Source organism: Camelina sativa, chromosome 5 (assembly GCF_000633955.1).
Source record: "Camelina sativa cultivar DH55 chromosome 5, Cs, whole genome shotgun sequence".
NCBI classification, from domain to species: domain Eukaryota; kingdom Viridiplantae; phylum Streptophyta; class Magnoliopsida; order Brassicales; family Brassicaceae; genus Camelina; species Camelina sativa.
In genome coordinates this window covers 954991-977799 of record NC_025689.1, presented here as the reverse complement: position 1 = coordinate 977799, position 22809 = coordinate 954991, and the positions used below count along the sequence as shown (strand labels likewise).

The window sequence follows — 22809 nt, the reverse complement described above, 5'->3', positions numbered from 1 at the left end:
ACATCTTATATTATGAAACAAAAAAATCTTCTCTAAAACATCTTATATTATGAAATGCAGGGAGTATGTGATTGATGACATAATGAAATATTATCTTATAAAAATAAATTATATTAGTATTAAATAAAAATTTAAATTTCAGATACACAATTTTTAAAAATATAAAAATGAGTTGTGTTATACATTCAAATCAGATCAAAAAAATCATGAATTAACTCGACGTCCAGGCAAGACGAATCAAACTGGTGACCTCACATATCCTAAACCATTTCTTTGACCACCAGAAAAACGAAATAATTTTGTAATCTCGAATTAATCTCGTTTTTCATATTTAATTGATCGCTACCACCTATGCTTTCGTGTTTTTTATTCAGTGTTTTCTTATTTTTTATATTCTGTCTTGTCATTTTCATTGTGAAATTTTATGGTAATTGTCATCGTTACTTTTATCCTGTTCTTCGTTATACTCTTCTTCTTTTTCTTCTTTTTCTTCTTCTTCCTCGCAACTTTTTCACATTCTTTCACTGAAAAACATTTTCACTGAAAAATATATTTTTTAGACTACCATACAACTTGTTAATCCATCAAACTCCAAGACCAAAATCTTTTATTTTCTCATAAAATTTGTACAATTCATGAAGACCAGCATAGTCAACACATGAACCCAATTATTGATAATTTCATCCATATACTTATTCGGTTTAAGATCCACATGTATTGAAACTTCTCAAACCAAAATCTTTACTCGCAGAGAAAGTAATATGAACACATGTATAGTTAAAATAATATTTGTAAAATTAAGATTTCTAGCCGATGTGGGACGTTGTACATAGTTCTATTATTTCTATAAATTTAAAATTTTCCTTTTTCTAAAAATTCTGGAAATAAAAAAAATGTTAATGAATGACATGTCAAATCCTTATAGGTTGTTTAAAATAATTCTTAATATTTAAAATTCTTAGGATTTTAAAAAATATTAATGAGTGACATGTCTTATCCCTATTGGTGGTTTAAAATCCTATGTGGACACCTTTAGGAGCTTATAGCTCCTACTTTTTATTAGTATAGATTTACATAGATCCATTCGCCTAATTAGGGTAATCTTTATTATTTTTGCTCCGTTTCATTACAACTTTACTGATTTTGTAAATTAAAAAATTTTGTCAAAAGTGGGGTTTGCCATTAATATCATCGAAACGAAATCCAATTTGAATGATTTACCTCATTAAATTTATCCTTTTTAAAACGTTTTTGAAACCTTTTTTTTTCCAGTATGAGCGGTTCAAAATAAAATACGCGTTCGTGTTTTATAACATACAGTACACAAAAGGGTTTTGAGTTTGAACAAGGTAACTTACTTTCCGTTATTTTTTTCAGGTTCAAAGGGTCGGAAACTAACTTTAGTTAAAGTATTAGATTTGTTGGATGTCGGAAATAGATGTTTCTAAAGTTGGGAACAAAAATAGTGAAGATAGTATAGTTTATTTTTCTTTTATCCCAAGTACAGTAGTTGATGAAGTTATCTCGTAAACTCGTAGGTCCAAATGTGGTTGAGTTAGTCTATGACAATTTTTTTATAAATGCAATTAATATTTTCAAAGATAACAGAGTTATCCTGAATTTGTATTTGCATACACACTTTTATTTATCGATCCTATAAAGCGTTGCCGTGAAGCAATTTTGCATTATTCCTACATGACCAGAAGTTCCTGGTTCGATGATAGCAGGGAGAAGGGGTTTTTTTATTTTTATTGTAAAGCGCACGTTAATGATAATTCACAAGAGAGAAGGTCGGATAGTGTGAACATATGTTATTTATATATTTGTTGAAAATATTGTTACATAATAATGAAATGTGAATGAGTTATTTGACTTAAACTAGTCCACGAATTCGCTTTTTATTCCCCTGCCTGCACTATCTTGTGGTGGTGATACTGTTGGAGCTTAGTGGTAGTATGTCTTTGTAATCAAGTAATTAACCTCGCTTTGATTTCAATTTATTATCTTTCTAACCGCTAAGTTTACAAAAAGATGAATGTTATATAGACTTTATACTATCAAAAAAAAAAAAAAACTTTGTAGACTTTTACAAATCATCGGGACCCCCTTACCCATGAATTTTCTTAAAGTCTTAAACATTCGACCTAGACCGAAGCCGCTTACTGAAAGAGAGAGTTACGTCATCAGCCCTTTTTTAATTAAATGCTTCATCATAAAGAGGATTAAATTTGAGCCGTCGATTTCGCGATAAAATGTCAGACACGTGTCGTAAATCGAACCGTAGTGTCGGTTACTTTAATGGAAAGGTATGACCAGCCTTCCTCTTTGGTTGGTTGCCTACACGTCTCGAGGCTCTCTGCTTCTCCGTCAAATAACGTCCGTTTGCTTCTTTCATTAATGGGTTTAATGAATACGAACGCCGTTAACGAACCATCATCACACGTTCGGATGGTACCGAACCTCAGGCTCGTGGTTATAATAAATCCTCTTTGTAATAAAAAACCTATTTTTTCGCCCCCTCACTGCTTTGTTTGCTTATTTCCTCCCTCTCCTTCACACGATTTTGGATTTTCTTTGTTGAGAATTTTTTGAAAAATCAATGGCGGAAGAAATTGAGAAATCTGTGCCGGCGGAGGAACCTTCTCTGATGGAGAAGATCTCTGAGAAGATTCACCATCACGATTCGTCTTCATCGTCTGAATCCGAATACGAGAAACCGGATTCGCCTTCGGCTGTCAAGGCTAAGATCTATCGTATGTTTGGTAGAGAGAAGCCTGTTCATAAGGTTCTTGGTGGTGGAAAGCGTAAGCCTTTTTAATCTAAATCTCATATATTTTCATTTATTGATGCTTGATCTGTTCAATGAGGGTCTAATTACTCGTTTAAGATTTGGTTTTACATATCTTGTTCTTGTAAGATTTGTTTCCTCTGAATGATTTGGGCATTCAAAATTAAGACTTGAACTTTGTTATGAAACCAATGAATTGGCTTTATTATGTTTTTGACTTCTGATTTGTATGCTTCTCTCTCTTATGTCGTTGGCCTTATGTCTCAATGAATCTTCTTCTTTGCAGCTGCTGATGTGTTCTTGTGGAGGGATAAAAAGCTGTCAGCTGCTGTTCTTGGTGTTGCCACTGCTATTTGGGTTCTGTTCGAGCTTGTTGAGTATCATTTGTTGAGTCTTTTGTGTCACATTTCCATACTCGCTCTTGGTGGCCTCTTTTTATGGTCCAATGCTCACACATTTATCAACAAGTAAGACTCAGACCGTTGATCATGTTTAAGCCTCGATGTCTGTTGTTTGTCTTGTTTTAATGGTCTTAAAACCTTTTTTTCATATTTGCAGGACTCCACCTCAAATTCCTGAAGTCCATGTTCCCGAGGACGCTTTCCTTGTGATTGCTTCTTCTTTGAGAAACGAACTTAACCAAGCTTTCGTTATCCTACGAAGCATTGCTTTAGGAAGGGACCTGAAAAAATTCCTCATGGTATGCTCAATCTTTGTTGCTGACGTTTAGACTTCAGTTTAACAATATAGAAAATGGTAGAGTTCGTGTAGGAATCAGTTTCATCCTAAGTTTCCAACTCTCATCTGTTGAACGTTGTTTATTCACTGCGTAAACAGTACATATCACTAGTCTTTTAATGCAACAATGTGTGAGAATAGGATGCATGCCGTAGCCTGTAAGAACCTGCAAGTTAATCATTGTTCCTGAATCTGATGACGAGCTTTCTTATGTCAGGTTGTTGTTGGTCTATGGATCATCTCAGTGGTGGGCAACTGGTGCAATTTCTTGACTTTGGTCTACATCTGCTTCGTGATATTGCACACAGTGCCAATGCTGTACGAGAAACACGAAGACAAGGTTGACCCATTGGCAGAGAAAGCAATGAAGGAGTTGCAGAAACAATATGTGGTGTTTGATGAGAAGGTCCTTTCTAAGATTCCCGTTGCTTCTCTCAAGGCAAAGGCAAAGTTGGGTTAAAGAGATTACGTCTATGTTTTTTTCTGGTTTTAAGTTTTTGATCATGTGGAATTGGTGGTCACTTGCAGAGTTTTGCCGCTAATGGCCCAAATGTCCGTCCCTTTATAGTTTTATCAAACTTTTGACTACAATTGTTTTTCTTCTTCTTCCAATACTATATTTTTCCTGCTATCAATGGAGGATTCTTGAGTTCATGAAACGTGAGACAATGTTTCGTTTTGGACAGCCCCATTTATAAAAATATGTCATTATTTTGTTGCTAAAAAAGTAATGAATTATTTTGTAGGAGTTACATGACAGGTGAAAATAAAAGCAATTAACAATATAAATGGTATATTATACAGTACATCATAAAAAAACAGCTTCAGAATTTCTTTTTGTTTTTAATTCTCCAAATCAATGGTATAGAAAAAGAATTAATGGAATATAGTGTGAGAGAGAGATAATTACAACACAAGACGCAAGATATTCGGATAATCGGATTCTTACAAAACGTGTATAAGAAGAGTATATATACCAAACTGGGTCAAGTGAGTAATCTGGAGAGCCTGTGATTACTATCCGATGATGTAAGAGGCACCGTTGAAAACTCCGAATCAGTTTGCTCATAAAGTGGCCTCTGCGTAGTAGTAGTAGTATTAGTAGCCTTCTTTTGCTCTTTGTTTGCTGCATCCTCTGCTTCTCTTCTCTCTCGCTCTTCCGCGTCTTTAAGTAGAAAATCAACCCACATCTCTGCAAAAGACTGAGAGCCAACAAAAGAGACAAATAGATCAAGCAAATGATTTCATTCAATTGAGACGCTATTTCTTTGTGAAGCCACTGGTACCTGATTATCTGAAGCTATATTAGGATGCGACTCTGGTGAACCGCCGCCACCACCTCCTAAGATGCCACCGACTAACCGACCAGGTAATCCCAGTACGCCTCTAACTACACCTTTACCCGCGGCTCCTTGTTGTGCTAATCCTATTCGCTGTTTGTCTTCCTCTGAGAATCCAAGCATCCGAACCATTAGGTCCAAGACCTACTCAGAAACATTCAGATGAGATACATATTAGCTCAATGTTATTTGCATAAGCTTTACATGTTAAAAGTCATAATAAAGTGTTTTCCTCTATAATTATTAGCTTAAGGCTCTTTTATAAACTGTAATCGTTAAAGATTTGGTTTGAAACAATCGAAGCCTTCTTCTACTGCCTCTTCAAAGTTGTGATATAACTTGTCTGAGAGGCTAAGTAAAACAAAATGGATCATTGAATTATAATTTCACAAATCTTACCTCTCTGCTGTGATTTCTTTGGAAGTACGTAACCAGCAACTTAATAACAATACGCCTGAAGGAACAATATGAGAAGATGATCAGAATCTGAAGAAACATGGAATAACATGTAAAATAAACGTTACTGGCCCACCTATCAACGAGAAAATCTGAGTCCACGGACATTCTGTTGAGCCTAGTCATGCTCTGCTCAAGAACACGCCTTACTTTTGCATTGTCTTCTTCAACCTTGCTTACTCTGTTTTTCCATTCTGCTGCAATAGTTTCAGCGTGCAACAGCTTCGATGTCACTTCCTCCTTTTCTTTCTTTGATGACTCTAACCGTTCATTAACATCCTTAAGAAACAGAAAAATGGCATAAACCAGAATCCATATGACATATCATATATAGTTGACAACTTGACAAAACAAAGGATTAGAAATTTTACGTTCAGACGAGCCAAGAGTTTCATTGCCTCTTCTTTAGCCACTACAAGCTCTCGTTCAAAATGTTCCTAGAACATTTAAGAATTGAAATACATAAATGAATCAAGGTTACATCTAATAGAAGGGGAAACAAAATTTCATAATAAATACAAACCTTAGCTTCAATTTCAGCATAGTACTGGCCAAGAGCAGTTTGAAGATTTAAAAGTTCCACATTTTTGGAATCTATTGTTCTCAAACAATTCGCAAGCTTTTGATTTAAGTCTTCAATTATACCCTTTGATTTCCGGATTTCATGGTCGTTGCTCGACTTGATTTCCTCCTGAGTAGCCATTGCCTGCCTAAGAGCTTTTTCTAAACCTAGTATCTGAGACCTTTGATATTCATTGGTCTGGCGGAGTTCTTCAATCAGTCTACTATCTTCATCCATTTTCTCAGACTCCTCAGTTTCCTGTAAGCATAAACCAAGAAAACTATTATAGAATTTTGTTCGCAGATATCAAGAGAACACTGTCAAAGACTCAAAAGTATAATTCACTACACATCTTAAAAGTTATAGTTATAGGATAATCAATAAACTTTGCAAGTAAGAAATTAGCTTAGGATAATAACCTTCTCTAACAGGTGTTGTTTAAGCCGTTTCAGTTCTTGCCTTGCCTTATCCTTCTCTCTTCGTGCTTCCTCCAACTCCTTTTCAAGCCTCTGCAAAGATTTCTCCATATCTTCTTTCCCAGGAAAGCTTCCAGACTTCTCCTAATTATACATGAAGAAAAGTAGAAGGGACAATAAATGCTTGCTCCACACTTGAATCTCGTATAAAAACTATGTTTCTTATGGTTAAAGGACCAATTGAACAAAAAAAAAATAGCATTAAAGAACCTTGTCCAAACTACTATGATGTCTACTAAGTGCTTCTGTGCCCTCTGGGGAGAGTTTCCTAGTTGTTGACCTCTGGCTTGCTTCCAAAGCAGCCTCTAATTCACTTCGTTTCAACTACACAACAGAAAAATGTAGATTAGTATCAGAGTCTGAAGCTCAGAGGAAAACTAAAAATGAAACATTCCTTGTTAAGATTGCACAACAATGCACCTTAAGCTCATTATTTTCCTTCTCCAGAGCTTTGTTAACCTCTTTTAGATTTTCTATGGAAATGCCAACAGCCTGCTGCTCCCGACCACTCAACTTCATCTGCAATTGTTTGATTTCAGCCAATTTTGCATCCAATTCACTACGTAGTTTGTTGCTCTCCATGAGCGTCTGCATACAGTTGGAATAAATGTCTACTCATCAATCAGATTACAAAACTGTAATGTAACAATGGTGATACCTAAGTAAACGAAAAAAATTGTAACCTCAGAGACTGGAATAATGTTAGATGAAAATACTTACTTTTTCTTTATCTAACCTCAGAGACTGGAGTTGCTCCTTGAAAGATTGATTCTGTTTCTGCCCCTCTGATGAAAGCAAGGTGAGTGAGACTAAATAAGAAGTAAAGAAACAATCAAGCAACGAGTGGTGCTATATACCCTGTAGTGAAATCTGAAGAATTGCTGATTTTTCTCGCTCTTTCTCAAGTTCTCTAGCCTGGGCAGATGCCATCAACCTGGTTCTCTCTTCAAGCATATCTGCAAACTCCTAAAAGGCATTCATATTGTCGCTTAGAGTTCCGCGTTCAGCAAAAAGCAAACACCAGATTAATTTATAGCACAAGATATATCTAAGTAAAATTTTTGAAGAAGTCATTTTGAAACTCTGATACATCAATACATCAGAATACATGTATCTAACAAAGAAAACAATGCAAATCTTTATCTTAATAACATGGCAAATTATACGATAGAAATACCTTTTCATTTTTATGCGACTCGGAATCGTTCCCGTTTTGTTTGGAGGCAATACCATTGTACATTTGGTTTCGACTTTTCCAATTTGTCGGGGACTTCTGTGACCTGTTGGGTGAATTATCACTGTTTCCCTGCAGAAGACAATTAGTTAGTCTAATGTAAGAAATCGTGAGAAGCATCACTTACACATCATATACAATCTATTACACATCATTTAAGCAAACAACTAACAATGGTATATATGGAGATACTGCAAAGTATAGAGCATATCTACCTTGATAGCATTATTGTTTGATGCCCTGGAAAGATCCATTCTAGACTCTTTGAGAGCGGCATTAGTTGAAGTCAAATTCTGTTTCAACGAGCCATTCTCCTGATTCAATCTGGATATCTGATCCTGTAACCATGTTGCCTTCTGTGTGAGTAAAGAGCAACGAAACCAATGTATGTGCAAGACTCTTGACAAAAAACCATGTACATTCATTACCTCTTTTTCTTTTAAAAGAGCCGCATAATTTACAGAAAGAGCTTTGATTTCTGCTTCTGATTCTTGAAGCTTGTTGATCTCTGCTTTATACCTCTCAATCTACCAAAAAATAATAAACAATTCTCAGAGTATTAAGTTAACACACAAAAACCCAACTAAGACTTATACAGTCATTTAAATAAAGCAACACTCCAGAAGAAGATGATTCAAGAATGAGCAAGAACAAGACCAATACCTCATGATTAACAGGCGTTTCGACACCATTGGCCATCGGAGACCTCGACACCGACCTCGAGTACCTAAATCCGTTAGAATTCCTCCGATCAGAGCCCAATAAATCAGCGCCGGCGGCGCCATTGGTGGACCCATAAATGGTGAGATCTTCGTCGTCTTCGTCGTCGTGGACATCGAGGGCGATCTTGTTCAAATTCTCCTTAATATTGGCAATCGAACTCCACATAGCTCAAACTCCCCCGGACACAGATTCCTCCTTACTCCGAGAATTTATCAAAGAGACAAGAATCTTCTTCTGTAAGATCAAATATTATCGCTCAGGTGTGTAGATCCGATTTAAACAAAAACGTAATTGGGATTTTTTCAGCAGAGCATATAATTTTCATGATTTCAGTTGGCGGGTCAACTAATCAGACGGGTCGGGTCATTAGTCATTTATTAAATTCACAATTCAGGCCCAATATAGTAATGGGCCTTTAGTATATCATAACGGGCCTTTATTATTATCATTCCAATTCTAACGGCTACGATATAATCGCATTAACCCTAATACATGGCTCTATATAAATTGACCTAAAGATTACTTCATCTTCCACAGCCTCTCATCTAGGGTTCTTCTATAGTTTAGCAGCAGTCATCTTCTACGATTTAGCTTATCTGTCTGATTCGTTTTTTTCTCTAAATTTAGATTTTGATTTGATTTTATGTGTCTATGGATGCTATGATGAGTTAATATCGGAAATTTGAAACAGATCGTGTGGGCGTAACTCGTCTCACGAGATGATGTCCGATTACATTATGGTTCGTATTCGCTGAGCATCGTTATCGCAATGTTATTATTATAGGAGTAGTTTTATAGGTGTAAACGAAGGACCTATGGGTGAAACGCTTTTTAAATCAATGCGTATTCAAGCCAAGTTTACCTTCGGAAATATGTATCGAGGATTGGTGGATTTATTCCGAGATCTGTGAGTTTCAATTCCGGACTTCGGTGTTTCATCCCTTTATGGATTTAGTTTTCGATTAAATTAATTCTGATTTTTTGGTTTATATATTGTGAATTGTTGTGTAAAAGCGAAGGACCCAGCAGGGAAGCGAGTATACTCATGAAATGAGGCTTCTCTAACAATTTATTTAACCTTCGTAGATTGAGTTTTCCTTGAACTCTTTGATGATCTGTCTTTTGTTGGATTGTCTTGTGTTCTTGGTGTATAGTTTGGTCTGAAATTTCAGTTTTTTCGTGTGTGTGTGTGTGTGTGGAAGTAAGAAGCAGAGATTGTGTGTATCGGCTTAGTGCGATCTAATGCGCTTTGTACGAAAGATTTCTCTGCAAGATCCATTTGGGGCAGATGGGCAGTTGTGATTCATTGTCAATTGAATAGCTCAACAATCATCTTCCCCACATTTAACTTCAATCAATTCTATCAATCGAGGCCTATGTTAATTGACCAGTACAATCAGTTGACCAGTTGTGAGCTATGAACGGACGAAGGGACTTGGTAGTATCATCTCAAATTGAGAGTTTAGTGTATTGTTAATAGAATTTGAATAAATGTAATTTTGTTAACAAAAACATGTTATATAAGCTAATTCGAAAAGCAAAGATATGTGTGTATCGGTTTAGTGTGTTCGAATGCACTTTTCACGAAAGATTTCTTTGCAACATCAATTTGGGGCAGATGGGCAGTTGTGATTCATCGTCTATTGGATAGCTCAACAATCATCTTCCCCACATCGTCTATTGGTTCAGTCCCTTCTACTTGCACCATAATAATCTAAACATCAGTGTAATTGGATTAGCAACTTTTATCAAAATAAATGGCCTTGACCTAATGTTCTCTGAGGACCTTTTTGATGTGACCATTTTTTTGTTAAATCTTCTTTGACTCTTTGAGAACCGTTTTGATGTTTGGCAATGGGATATACAGATATTGTTCGGAGAACTCAATAATAATATTGTACGAAATTCTAGTGACATGTGACGTATTTTTGTTATATGTGAACCTGAGTAATATTTATTGCCACGTTATGAAATCTTGAGAAATCAAGAGTAAGCTAACTATAAACAGAAACAATACAATGGAACTGAAGACCAAAATATTGCTCTAAGATCTGTTTCTCCTAGAATCCGAACAGCAACTAACTAAGATCACTCTTGGGAGTATTAACAAGACATGAAGCCCAAATCTCATTAGCTGGTGGCGATGGCTGAACCCAGTGGCCAGGAATCCGGCTGTATATAGACATCAAAACCTTTTCTTAAGAGCCAAACATCAAAAATTCAAAATCTTGGGTAAATTATGATATATTGTTTTGGTAAGTTACCTTCCTCCGTGACTCAGATATGCATCCCATTCTCTTCTGATCTGTATTTTTAAACCATCAGCTGAATCACTTCTTTAAACCATCAGCTAAAAGAGATGGGGAATTCAAATAAAACCCACCTCAATAAGTCTACCCATGTCAAAATTGCTTCCGTAGTAGTAGTGATAGAACTCGACTGGTAAATTCGAAATATTCTCGCAACCATTTCCAAGAGCTTCCATTGTCTTTTCACAAGTAGCTGCCACTGTATTGCTTTCTTTATCTGTTGTGTCTTTGCTGATTTTGTTACTGGTAGTGAGAGTAGTGTCCTCCTCAGAGGCAATGACATTCTCTTCGGTCTCTGTGTTGGTTAGGGACTGAACTTGGTTTTCCTCTTGCTCTACTGCAGCACGAACACTCTCGAAAAACTTGTCATCTTCTTCGGGAAGGAAATGCCCTGCATAGTGTTCATATATAACCCGATTACTTTAAGTCAGACGCTGGTCTCAGAACACACATTGTACTACTTCTTCAGATTATTGACATACCTTGCTTCTTTAGTTTTTCAATTCTTAGGGAACGTAACTCTTGCATTTCCTCAACAATTAGAGCCAGTTCAAGCTGAAACATCATAACCATGAGTTTGTTTGATATATAAAATCACTGGAAAAAAACACTCAAAGATGAACAAGAATTTATATGAAAACCTATCTCCAGTCCCCATATAATGTTATCTGAAATGGCTTTAAGAAGTCTGACCTCGGGTTCTAGTCTCCTTCGCTCTCGTCTTGCCTTGACCTTCTCAATTGCCTTCATCTCGTCGACCTGAAAACAGATAGACCTTGTCAGAGATACCAAATGAGGAACATTTATTAATGCTAATCCCACTTATAATTCGAGACAGTGATATTACCTTTCTATTTGCCATGTCCTTGGCCATTTCCTTTTCTCTCCATTCATCCGCCTCTCTATCAGCTTGTTTAAATCTTTCAGGCTCCTGAAACAAACAGTATAATTAAGATGATGAAGATAATATCTCAAATACTGCAACACTGGCTAAATAGAGAGCATAGAGAAACCCACCTTAGCACGCATTTCTGCAACACACCGTCTCTTTCGTTTCTTCCACAGTTTGTTCCTATTCGATTTCTTCAATTTGCAAGTCAGTCTTACTGCTGCAGATTTCTCTTCCCATGGAGTATTCTCATCAACAACAAATCTAAAAGGCTCAAGCTGTGCTCTTAAAGTAGACATCAAAGAGTTAGCAGCTTCCACTGAAAGTATCTCTTGCTGTCCCAAATTCATCTTCATAGCCTCTAGATATCTCAAACACTCTACTCCTGAACCTTGTTCTACAACTTCCATTGAACCTTTCGTATCTTTGATCACCCTCAACGCTTCTAGTTCCTTCTCCCTATACATATACCAACAGTGAAGTAGATGAAACTTCCAAAAATCCTAAGTAGATGAAAACTCCAACACTCAAATCGATTCACTATCACAGAATAATACAATTTTGAGTGACCATTGTTACTTACATTGATTTAGCCAGGTTAAGCGTATCTTGGAGTTGTTTAAGCTGATCGGTTATGTTCTTTGTATTCCAAAACACACCACAACGAGGCGGGTCCGGAGGTAACATCGGAGCCCATTGGAACGGAGGATTTGTGGGGTGGAAATTCGCCGGATTCATCTCGGAGACTCTCTACCAGAAACCCCCCAAATTCAGCTATTATCGTGAGACTTACAGTACAGGGAAAATACGGAGGAGGAGACTTCGGCGAGATCCGACGCCGGCAAAAGCAAAAGCAGAGCGTGCGAGGTTGAGATACTTGGGCCTTAAAAATTGATACAGTTAGGCCCATTTTGAAAATATATAAGCCCATTAAGGTTTTGATTTTGAATCCGTCAAAAAGTTCGTTGAATCACAAACATCTGTTGTTGTTACAGTTGAGAAGTGATAACCAGACAAAATTAAAGTTGTTTAGATTTCTTCTAGTAATAAAAAACTTACGTTACCATTTTTTCTGATTTTGGGATTTGATTCTCTGTCGTTAAGACGACTTTGAGTTTTGAGGATACTTAAGATTCTTTTNCCCATGGAGTATTCTCATCAACAACAAATCTAAAAGGCTCAAGCTGTGCTCTTAAAGTAGACATCAAAGAGTTAGCAGCTTCCACTGAAAGTATCTCTTGCTGTCCCAAATTCATCTTCATAGCCTCTAGATATCTCAAACACTCTACTCCTGAACCTTGTTCTACAACTTCCATTGAACCTTTCGTATCTTTGATCACCCTCAACGCTTCTAGTTCCTTCTCCCTATACATATACCAACAGTGAAGTAGATGAAACTTCCAAAAATCCTAAGTAGATGAAAACTCCAACACTCAAATCGATTCACTATCACAGAATAATACAATTTTGAGTGACCATTGTTACTTACATTGATTTAGCCAGGTTAAGCGTATCTTGGAGTTGTTTAAGCTGATCGGTTATGTTCTTTGTATTCCAAAACACACCACAACGAGGCGGGTCCGGAGGTAACATCGGAGCCCATTGGAACGGAGGATTTGTGGGGTGGAAATTCGCCGGATTCATCTCGGAGACTCTCTACCAGAAACCCCCCAAATTCAGCTATTATCGTGAGACTTACAGTACAGGGAAAATACGGAGGAGGAGACTTCGGCGAGATCCGACGCCGGCAAAAGCAAAAGCAGAGCGTGCGAGGTTGAGATACTTGGGCCTTAAAAATTGATACAGTTAGGCCCATTTTGAAAATATATAAGCCCATTAAGGTTTTGATTTTGAATCCGTCAAAAAGTTCGTTGAATCACAAACATCTGTTGTTGTTACAGTTGAGAAGTGATAACCAGACAAAATTAAAGTTGTTTAGATTTCTTCTAGTAATAAAAAACTTACGTTACCATTTTTTCTGATTTTGGGATTTGATTCTCTGTCGTTAAGACGACTTTGAGTTTTGAGGATACTTAAGATTCTTTTTCTTTTTTTTTGCCGGTGGATAAGTTTCTTTCGAGTCAATCAGTATAAGAAATTTGGTAGAGACACCAACTAATGAACAGAACAGAACAGACTGACAAAAACACATGTATGACAACTTTATTGCATCTCTGTCAACAGAGTTTTTCTGCAATAAAACAATTCCATTAATAGAGTTTAACGTAACGGGTTAAAGATTTAAAATCGGTTCTAAAAATAAAAACACAAGAAAAGACTCCAACACCGATTCCCAAAACAGTAAACAAACCAACAAAAAATCAGAATAAAAGGAAGAAGAAAAAAAAGAAGAAGAAGAGATCGAACCGATTCAAAAGCCGTGAAATAACGAATCCAGATAGATAGAGAAAGGTTTTGCATTTGCAACCTTTCTCTAATTGGGTTCTCTTTTTTTTTGGATTTTGAAGGATTTTAATTTAGACAATGGCGGATCAAACGAAGAAGAGATACGTTACAACCGAGGATCTGAAGAAACACAACCAACCTGGAGATCTATGGATTTCGATCCAAGGCAAAGTCTACGACGTTTCCAAATGGGTCAAAACTCACCCCGGAGGCGAAGCAGCGATTCTCAATCTCGCCGGCCAAGACGTAACCGACGCGTTCATCGCTTACCATCCAGGAACCGCATGGCACCACCTCGAGAAGCTTCACAACGGTTACCACGTGAAAGACTTCCACGTGTCCGACGTCTCACGTGACTACCGCCGTTTAGCCGCAGACTTCTCCAAACGCGGCCTCTTCGACAAAAAAGGTCACGTGACTCTCTACACCCTCACGTGCGTCGGGGTAATGCTCGCGGCGGTTCTCTACGGCGTTGTGGTGTGTACCAGCGTCTGGGCTCACCTCGTCTCCGCCGTCTTGCTCGGTCTCCTCTGGATCCAGAGCGCTTACGTCGGCCACGATTCAGGTCACTACAACGTGACGTCAACCAAACCATGCAACAAACTGGTCCAGCTCCTCTCCGGAAACTGCCTCACCGGGATCTCAATCGCGTGGTGGAAATGGACGCACAACGCTCACCACATGGCTTGTAACAGCCTTGACCACGATCCGGATCTACAACACATCCCGATCTTCGCCGTCTCTTCCAAATTCTTTAACTCGATGACGTCACGTTTCTACGGCAGGGAACTAACCTTCGATCCTCTAGCTCGTTTCTTGATAAGCTACCAGCACTGGACGTTTTACCCAGTCATGTGCGTCGGAAGGATCAACCTCTTCATCCAAACGTTCCTGTTACTATTCTCGAAACGCCACGTCCCAGATCGAGCCATGAACATCGCAGGGATTATGGTTTTCTGGACTTGGTTTCCTCTCTTGGTCTCGTTCCTACCGAACTGGCAAGAGAGGTTCGTCTTCGTATTCGTGAGTTTCGCTGTCACGGCGATTCAACACGTTCAGTTCTGTTTAAACCATTTCGCAGCTGATGTTTATACCGGTCCGCCAAACGGAAACGATTGGTTCGAGAAACAAACCGCTGGTACGCTTGACATTTCGTGTAGGTCGTATATGGATTGGTTCTTTGGTGGGTTGCAGTTTCAGCTGGAGCATCATTTGTTCCCTCGGCTTCCTCGTTGCCATCTCCGGACGGTATCGCCTGTGGTTAAGGAGCTATGTAAGAAGCATGATCTTCCGTATAGGAGTCTTTCGTGGTGGGAGGCTAATGTGTGGACGATTAGGACTCTTAAGAATGCAGCGATTCAAGCTAGGGATGTGACTAATCCTGTGTTGAAGAACTTGCTTTGGGAAGCTGTGAATACTCATGGCTAAAAACAAAATTTCTGATTTTAACAGATCGGTTTGATTCGGTTTTTTGTTGGTATTTATTATTTAATCTCGTTTGTGGAGTTCTTTTTTATTAGTTTGAACTGTTTAGGTGTAAACTCTACCATGATTAAGAGAAAATACATAAATGTATTATTTTTATTTTGTACTCACATTATCACTTCTATGGCTCCTTGATGACATGTGCTATATTTTTGGGAAGTTCTAAGCAAAGCAAAGCATGGTACATGAACATTGGTTATGCCCACAAATGCGTACTTGTTCTACGTAGTAGTGTAGTACGTACAAGACGGATTGTGCGGGTCTAAAACAGATGTGACATGACAAAGTAAACCCACCGGAAAAAAATGGAGCTTTCCAACCAAATTGTTTGAGTTCACGTCAATGTAAACTATGTAAAGGTTCGTAATTTCGTCGTGTACTCAAACTAAACATTTCAATCCGTGTCACAAAAACTTCGCACTAATCATATGTTCGAGTTTATGATTCTCTACAGCTAAGTGGTCTTTTAAAAAATTTAACTATTTGTTTTGTAATCAACAGTTTATAATAATTAGTACAATTTCCAATAATGGGCTTTAGTTAGGCACCTGAAGCTGAAGGCCCCTAACCATAAATGGATCGTCATATAATTTCAAGAATGTGGAAACAAGACATATAACAAAGTTTCAACGGTCATGATCGTTGACGATGACAAGTCCTGGAATCGTTATCCATGCGGAACTAAAAATTATCCTCAAGAGAATTTTGCTGACCTATCCTCGCGTCTCGTCTCGTCTTCTCTCTGAATCCCAAAGGAAGCCCAGCAGCATATTCCTCTGCAAAATACCTTTCTCAATCCCTTTTATTGTTGGAGTAGAGTATCGTAAAACAACGATTGCCCTAGTTTAAATTTCTCCAGTCTCCTCCGATGGCATTCCTTGTTCGTTCGCCGGAGATTCCTACCGTCTCGGCGAGAATCAATTCGAGCTTAAGTCCTTCGATTACGAGGAGTAGTAAGGTCAAGGTTAAGGTTTCCGCGATTGACACTAGAGACTTGTCTCGTGTTAAGAATCAGAAATCGAGTTTGTTCGGCAAATTCTCAGCTCCTGTGAAAGAAGATTGCGAAATTACCAAACAAGAAGATAAACAGAGTTACTATGTCAACATGGGTCACGCCGTTCGTAGTATCAGAGAAGAGTTCCCTTTGTTGTTCTACAAAGAGCCCAATTTTGACATTTACAGGTTTGATGATGATTCTTGATTAGAGTCATGCTTGTATCATTAATTTGATGTGTTCTTGATTTAGCTTTTCTTGGTTAGATTTCTTAGTGAAGGCTCTGTTTGATTAGCTTAGTCTCTTGTTTAATCTTGCCACAGGGATGATATTGTGTTCAGAGACCCTATGAACACATTCATGGGAATTGATAACTACAAATCTATATTCTCTGCGTTACGTTTTTATGGAAGGATCTTCTTCAAAGCACTCTGTGTCGATATTGTTAGTGTTTGGCAACCCACAGAGAACATTCTGATGATACGATGGACTGTTCACGGAATTCCTCGTGGTCCGTGGGAGACTCGTGGTCGATTCGATGGGACTTCAGAGTATAAGTTCGATAAGAGTGGCAAAATTTATGAGCATAAAGTCGATAACATCGCCATTAACTCGCCTCCCAAGTTTCAAATGCTCACCGTTCAAGAGCTTGTTGAAGCCATTAGCTGCCCTTCGACTCCCAAGCCGACCTACTTTGAGTTCGGAGACTGATTTACCATCATCATCTGAAACATACTAGTGTTGTGTATAGGTAGAGTGGGTACGGTGTGTGTAATATAGATGAAGAAGCAACGATATAAACCCAATAACATGAATACGTTTATTAAACCTTTTTATGTCTATAATCAAGAAAAGCTTATATACATGTTGGAAAATAAACATAACAACATAGCATGATACATAAATTAAGAAGCACATAAATTAATAACCATTTACAAACCAGCTGTATCCCTTTGTTCATCACTGTGTCTCTCTTGTCTAGAGTAGCTGTGATGTACTAAAGGGTTAGCTATTGTTAAGAGTTTAGTAATACATACGATAAGTTGCTTCCGCCTAACTCCATAACACTAGTTCAATCTCCATCCTTTGCAATGTCTACTTGTAAAACACATGATCTATAGTCTCCACAGTCTCAGATTCATAGCCAGTTTCCCATTTGGTGGTATCACAGAGAATATCCATCACATAATCTGTCAAAGAGTCTTGAGGCAACCTGATACAAGCCATCAAGATACTAGCTATAACTAAAACATGGATCAGCTTTATTATCCATCTCAAACAAAGTCCCAGCAAAGCAACCAATGATCAAGTTATAGATTAGTACTACTACATCACCTCATATTTTTATTCGAATAGTTTACATAACAGAAAAATTGGCACAAATCCACAAACTAGAAGTTCTGGTCAGTGGTCATTGTCGCATGTATTAATTCACCTGAATCATTGAAACTTGAAAGCAGCAGATCAGATAGAAAAAGAAAAAAAAAATGATTTCTGAGCTGAGAGGTATATATAAAATTTGGGGCCAATGATATTTGCCCAGTAAAAACAATGATGATGACCCATGGGCCAAGCACGTGCAGGTCCGTTTACGACAGCTAATCCACACACGTGTGGATCTTAAGGATGCGAAGCTGGCTTTGATGCTGAGCGTATGTTTTGTTTTTCAAAAATCCATTGCCGTTGACCGGTCTTTTGTAAGGCTATTTCCGTCATTTACCTTCTCCCCCTAGATCCCACCGTTGAGTTACTTATTAAATGCCTCTGCGTGCATAACAACCGCAATTAAAGCAGCAAATACAAGACATGTGAATTTCTTACCTGTCTGTCGAGTAGAGTATTTTTAATGTACACTCGACAAATATATTTATTTTTATCCAATTAATTATGCTGTTATTAATTGTTGTTATTAATTAACAACCAATCCAGTTTTTTTGTTTTAAATTAAATAGCTTTGAAAATGAAACGGAAATTACAAACTAGATTTTAATTTTATTTAAAAAACATAGTGCGTCTTTCCCGAAGTCGTTTTCTACAGTAATAATTTTATTCTATCTTTTTTTTAATTAACTCTCAAAGCAAAAACAAATTTGAGTCCTTGGAAATTTGGAATCGCTTCTACTTCACTCACCGTCTTCTTATTCTCTTCTCTCTCTCTCTCTCTCTCTTTCTTTCTCTGTCAAGTTAGCTTAGCCGTCTCACCAGAAAGCTAAACCTTACATCACTACTCAATCCCCAACAAACATTGTTACAGTAATCCCAATACACACAAATTATTCATTCCCTTTGATCCCACAAAGTTTTTAAGAAAAGGGACGAAGAACAAAAAAAAGCTAAATGGAAACGGAGATATCGGGAACGGATAATTCGACAATGACCTTCGACGATGTCTCCATGGAACGCAGCAAGAGCTTCGTTAAGGCATTGCAGGTTCCTTATTCCTCCTTCTCTATATGCTTTTGAGTAATTAGATTCTACGATAAATTAAACAGCTACGATCACAATAACTTGGTTTGGTTGAACCCAGATCCATGATCTCGTTCTAGACTATACACGTATTTGTAGTCCTTGGTATAAAAAAATAAACTAAAGTCTTTGTTGTTGGCTGTAAATTTGTTTAGATTAATAATGGGACCAAGTTAATAATTGTCGGTTAGTGTATCACTGTTTCTTCAAGATTTGCATCTGGGGTCAGTATTAGTTCTTGGGTTTATTAAGACAATACCTTGACTTATGATTTGTTTTTTTTTAATAGCTTTTGTGATCCAGAGTTTTTTACCTGGAGACGACGACTATACAAAGAAACTTCTGATTTGTTTTGGCTTACACTGTTATTTAATTTACTCTTTTTACCTTTTATGTAACAGGAGCTCAAGAACTTGAGGCCTCAGCTTTACTCAGCTGCTGATTACTGTGAAAAATCTTACCTACATAGCGAACAGAAGCAAATGTAACCATCTTTGAATTCTACTACTTATATAGATTTGTCTGATTTTGTTCTTCATATTTTCTCATCTCATTACCTTTTTTTTTGTTAGGGTATTGGACAATTTGAAGGACTACACTGTCAAGGCTCTTGTTAATGCTGTTGATCACCTTGGAACTGTTGCTTCCAAGCTTACTGATCTATTTGATCAGCAAAATTCAGACATTTCAACTATGGTGTTGAGAGCTTCTTGTGTTAGCCAGGTATGCTAGCAACACACTTCTTTATTGATCTTATTTATCTTTTGTAAACATTCTCTCCCTTAAGGTTTTTTGTATCATCAGCAACTGCTTACATGCCGGACATATATCGACAAAGAAGGTCTTAGACAGCAACAGCTATTAGCAGTTATCCCATTGCATCACAAGCATTACATTCTACCCAGTAAGTGTTTTTCTTGCCTGTTGTCAAGATTCTGCTAATTGTTATTGAAATCTGAATCCTCTGTTTTCTCTGGATTTTGTTATAGATTCTGTTAACAAGCGGGTACACTTTAGTCCTCTCAGACGAACTGACACAAGACAGAATCATTACCAAGCTATATCCCGTCTCCAACCTTCAGGTGACATGTCCTCCTCCTCTTTGAGCTTATTAGTTTTAAATAAGTAGTCAAATATCAAACAGTTTTAGTAATGCTTGGTTTCACTCACTTAGATGCCCCTGCATCGAAATCACTCTCCTGGCATTTAGGCTCAGAGACCAAGTCTACCCTAAAAGGAACATCCACAGTTGCACCAAGGTGAGCCCACAAAGGCCTTACTACTGTTTCTCGCGTTCTTGATAACTAGACACAACTAATACTTATTTATTGTGCAGCTCCAAAGATTCAAAAGCTTTCACAAAAACATCTGGAGTTTTCCATCTAATAGGTACGAGAAACAGGGACTTGAAGAAGAATCAAACATAGCATTTCTTCTAATATAACTCATGATCCAGTGAGATTGATGATATACATTGAAACTCATGCAGGTGATGAAGAAAACATTATAAACAAGAAGCCTTTGGCTGGTTCTCAGGTCTCAGGTGTTCCTGCAGTATCCACCGTCACAAAGCAGGCATACGGTGTTGCCCATAAGGTAAATCTTAAGGGTTTGCAATTATACATAGAACAAATGTTGCATGTATCAAGTAGTTAATTGGCTTAATTCGGCAACAGATTAAATTAAAAGAGCTGTATTAAATGAGATACGTCTATGATTTTGATAAGACAAGTTTGTGGTTTCCTCAGGATTTGGAGGTTCCCAAACTATTGGCAGCACACAAGTCACTTGAAAACAACCAACGACGTGAGATCATTCAAGCTCCTGTCCGGACAAAGAGTGTTCTTTCCGCGTTCTTCGTCAAACAGAAAACACCAAAGCTCAAAGCTGGCTATGTCTCGTGAAAACACCAACTCTTTGTACTGATCACGGAAACTTCAATCTTATTATATCACGTTTCTTTTTTTTTTTATCTTGATAACATGTTGATTTTCATGTAATTATCTTAATCACCAGTTCACTACATCAACGTAACAAGTCCAGCAATTGGTCTGTCGTTAACAAAACTGTGTAATCGATTTAAGCATAATAAAGATTTCTATAAAGTTAATCAAGCTTGTATCAAATTAACAACAGATAAGCCAACACTGAGAACAAAAATGGCTTAAGATCTCTTAACACAACACAGCGTTTCCAAATCTTTGGACACATAGCTTAAATCAATACTACTAACTCACGCTTCAGAGCTTCCTGGAATCCATAAACGTCTCTATTCAATCATCACTGTCTTGGAGCTGCACCAAAAAAAACAGCCAAAGGTTACAAATGCTATAATTCACATAGGCTAATACCAAAGTACAGGAGATTCAGATGTCCCAGGCGGAATAAACATACCTCCACCAAGTGTAGCTTCAGGTAACTTCTCGATTGAGTACTTGCGTTGTGTCACATACATGATCGGCACACCAGGAATCTGCAAACGAACAAAAATTGAAGTTAATAATATATCCGAAAGAGTTCAGCCATGGACATAAACAAAAGCACTGATACAATAGACTATCTTTACCTTTCGAATCCTTCGCTTTAAATCTCTATCACATGTAGCCACTATGAAGCACTTATGCTGTACGTTGTAAGAAAAGAATATCACACAAACATACAAAAAAATAGAAAGAACAATGAGACTAGAACATCGCACATCCTTACAGAGTCTTATATACAAAGTTCAACACGCCAGGAACGAAGCATTTACCTGAGTAACTCTGTCAACAAGACAGTCATCAGCATATGTCCCTTTGTGTACACAAGGTAATCTTTCAAAGCGAGGATCTTTCGCAATCCTACCAAATATTACAGTAACCAATAAGTAACCTATGGTGAAAATACTACTGAAACTAGGCCCTTCTTTAAGAAGTGTTTACCTTAGAGCTACACGATACTTCTGACCTAACTTCTCTAACTCAGCCATGACGCAGTCCGTGATACAAGGAGTGCCTTAAAACCAGAAACAATAAAAGGTTAACGAGAGAGACAAAACTGCATACCTATAAAACCAATCAAAGTATAAGTAACTCACAGTTTGCGTACAGACAGTCTCTCATTCCCTTCTCAAGATCGATCTATAGATACCAAAAGAACCACAATGAGAATCCAATCAGGTCCACAAAGACAATAACTCTGTAAAGATCGTTCTTTTTTTATATAATAAAGAATCTGTTCATAGCTCTGTGGTAGAGAAATACAATACCGACCTTATTCTGGATAGAGAAGTTGATGAAGTTAGTATCAACCAAAACCCGGTAAGGAGGAACCAAAGTAGCGTTGTAAGAAAAGAATAGCCCAGCAGGAACACTCGGACTGATCCAAAATCAAAGCCAAAATCAAAACTTGAAGGAACCCCAATAAATTACAACTTGGCAACGAAAAGGGGTAAGTAAGTAAGCTTACACGTTTCTCGGAAGCTCCGTGAGGTCTTTCTTGTTTGGATTCAGAACCTCTTCCTTGTAACTGAAGAAAGAAAAACAAAACATCATTAATAAATTCTTATTACAAAAAAAAGGGATAAAAATTGAAGGAAGAAGAAATCGTTGTTACTCACTGCTTCAAAGCTTTGTGTGTAATCAGCTTCTTCATGACAGCAAACTTTTGAGCTTTCTTTGCCCTTCCCATATTTGAATCAAAAGAGTAACAAAAAAACCCTAGAACGAAGCAGAGAGAACAGGAAGCTGAATAGGGTGATGCGAGGTCGAGTCGGCGGAGGCGGAGCGGGTTACGAATTGTTTCAGAAAGAAGGTCTCAGAGAACGGAGGCCGGCACTGAAGATAAACACAATTTTACATATTTAACCCTCAACATTCGACCCAAATATAAGCCCGATCAAAATGGGCCTAATTTAAATGGCCCATTATTGTGACCCACTAAACTAAGTAATAGTCCACTAAAC

The 22809-nt window shown here is 37.6% G+C and overlaps 8 protein-coding genes across 9 annotated transcripts; 4 read left to right on the top strand and 4 right to left on the bottom strand.

Annotated features, from left to right (window-relative positions):
- Positions 2495 to 4185, top strand: LOC104784700 (reticulon-like protein B5). The gene is made up of 4 exons (XM_010509756.2): positions 2495 to 2804; positions 3075 to 3255; positions 3347 to 3488; positions 3744 to 4185. Exons 1-4 carry the CDS (start codon positions 2600 to 2602, stop codon positions 3984 to 3986), a joined length of 771 nt encoding a protein of 256 aa, XP_010508058.1. The 5' UTR covers positions 2495 to 2599; the 3' UTR covers positions 3987 to 4185.
- LOC104784699 (golgin candidate 4) lies at positions 4430 to 8620 on the bottom strand. The gene is made up of 15 exons (XM_010509755.2): positions 8258 to 8620; positions 8023 to 8121; positions 7810 to 7932; positions 7538 to 7666; positions 7218 to 7326; positions 7081 to 7145; positions 6781 to 6948; positions 6571 to 6684; positions 6304 to 6444; positions 5846 to 6142; positions 5694 to 5759; positions 5399 to 5601; positions 5266 to 5320; positions 4813 to 5010; positions 4430 to 4728 (listed from the first exon to the last, which is right to left on the bottom strand). Exons 1-15 carry the CDS (start codon positions 8480 to 8482, stop codon positions 4513 to 4515), a joined length of 2208 nt encoding a protein of 735 aa, XP_010508057.1. The 5' UTR covers positions 8483 to 8620; the 3' UTR covers positions 4430 to 4512.
- Positions 9505 to 12383, bottom strand: LOC104784698 (U11/U12 small nuclear ribonucleoprotein 59 kDa protein-like). The gene is made up of 8 exons (XM_010509754.1): positions 12099 to 12383; positions 11644 to 11974; positions 11474 to 11557; positions 11320 to 11385; positions 11109 to 11181; positions 10701 to 11017; positions 10582 to 10622; positions 9505 to 10489 (listed from the first exon to the last, which is right to left on the bottom strand). Exons 1-8 carry the CDS (start codon positions 12251 to 12253, stop codon positions 10396 to 10398), a joined length of 1161 nt encoding a protein of 386 aa, XP_010508056.1. The 5' UTR covers positions 12254 to 12383; the 3' UTR covers positions 9505 to 10395.
- LOC104788744 (U11/U12 small nuclear ribonucleoprotein 59 kDa protein-like) lies at positions 12643 to 13289 on the bottom strand. Its single transcript, XM_010514526.1, has 2 exons — positions 13005 to 13289; positions 12643 to 12880 (listed from the first exon to the last, which is right to left on the bottom strand). Exons 1-2 carry the CDS (start codon positions 13157 to 13159, stop codon positions 12643 to 12645), a joined length of 393 nt encoding a protein of 130 aa, XP_010512828.1. The 5' UTR covers positions 13160 to 13289.
- On the top strand, positions 13747 to 15518 carry LOC104784696 (delta(8)-fatty-acid desaturase 2-like). Its single transcript, XM_010509753.2, has one exon. The coding sequence runs from the start codon at positions 14000 to 14002 to the stop codon at positions 15347 to 15349; it is 1350 nt and encodes a 449-aa protein (XP_010508055.1). The 5' UTR covers positions 13747 to 13999; the 3' UTR covers positions 15350 to 15518.
- LOC104784695 lies at positions 16056 to 17240 on the top strand. The gene is made up of 2 exons (XM_010509752.2): positions 16056 to 16588; positions 16724 to 17240. Exons 1-2 carry the CDS (start codon positions 16275 to 16277, stop codon positions 17109 to 17111), a joined length of 702 nt encoding a protein of 233 aa, XP_010508054.1. The 5' UTR covers positions 16056 to 16274; the 3' UTR covers positions 17112 to 17240.
- On the top strand, positions 18502 to 20976 carry LOC104784693 (protein ABIL1). 2 transcript variants are annotated; one of them, XM_010509750.2, is made up of 9 exons: positions 18502 to 18830; positions 19268 to 19350; positions 19439 to 19589; positions 19671 to 19770; positions 19856 to 19948; positions 20077 to 20125; positions 20203 to 20255; positions 20356 to 20462; positions 20615 to 20976. In XM_010509750.2, the coding sequence occupies exons 1-9, from the start codon at positions 18738 to 18740 to the stop codon at positions 20768 to 20770; spliced, it is 885 nt and encodes a 294-aa protein (XP_010508052.1). In that variant the 5' UTR covers positions 18502 to 18737; the 3' UTR covers positions 20771 to 20976. The 2 variants fall into 2 exon arrangements, with proteins under 2 accessions (XP_010508052.1, XP_010508051.1); XM_010509749.2 differs by having other exon boundaries at positions 20041 to 20125.
- On the bottom strand, positions 20945 to 22699 carry LOC104784694 (rRNA-processing protein FCF1 homolog). Its single transcript, XM_010509751.2, has 9 exons — positions 22465 to 22699; positions 22314 to 22373; positions 22118 to 22223; positions 21943 to 21985; positions 21788 to 21860; positions 21619 to 21706; positions 21433 to 21489; positions 21261 to 21339; positions 20945 to 21160 (listed from the first exon to the last, which is right to left on the bottom strand). The coding sequence occupies exons 1-9, from the start codon at positions 22533 to 22535 to the stop codon at positions 21147 to 21149; spliced, it is 591 nt and encodes a 196-aa protein (XP_010508053.1). The 5' UTR covers positions 22536 to 22699; the 3' UTR covers positions 20945 to 21146.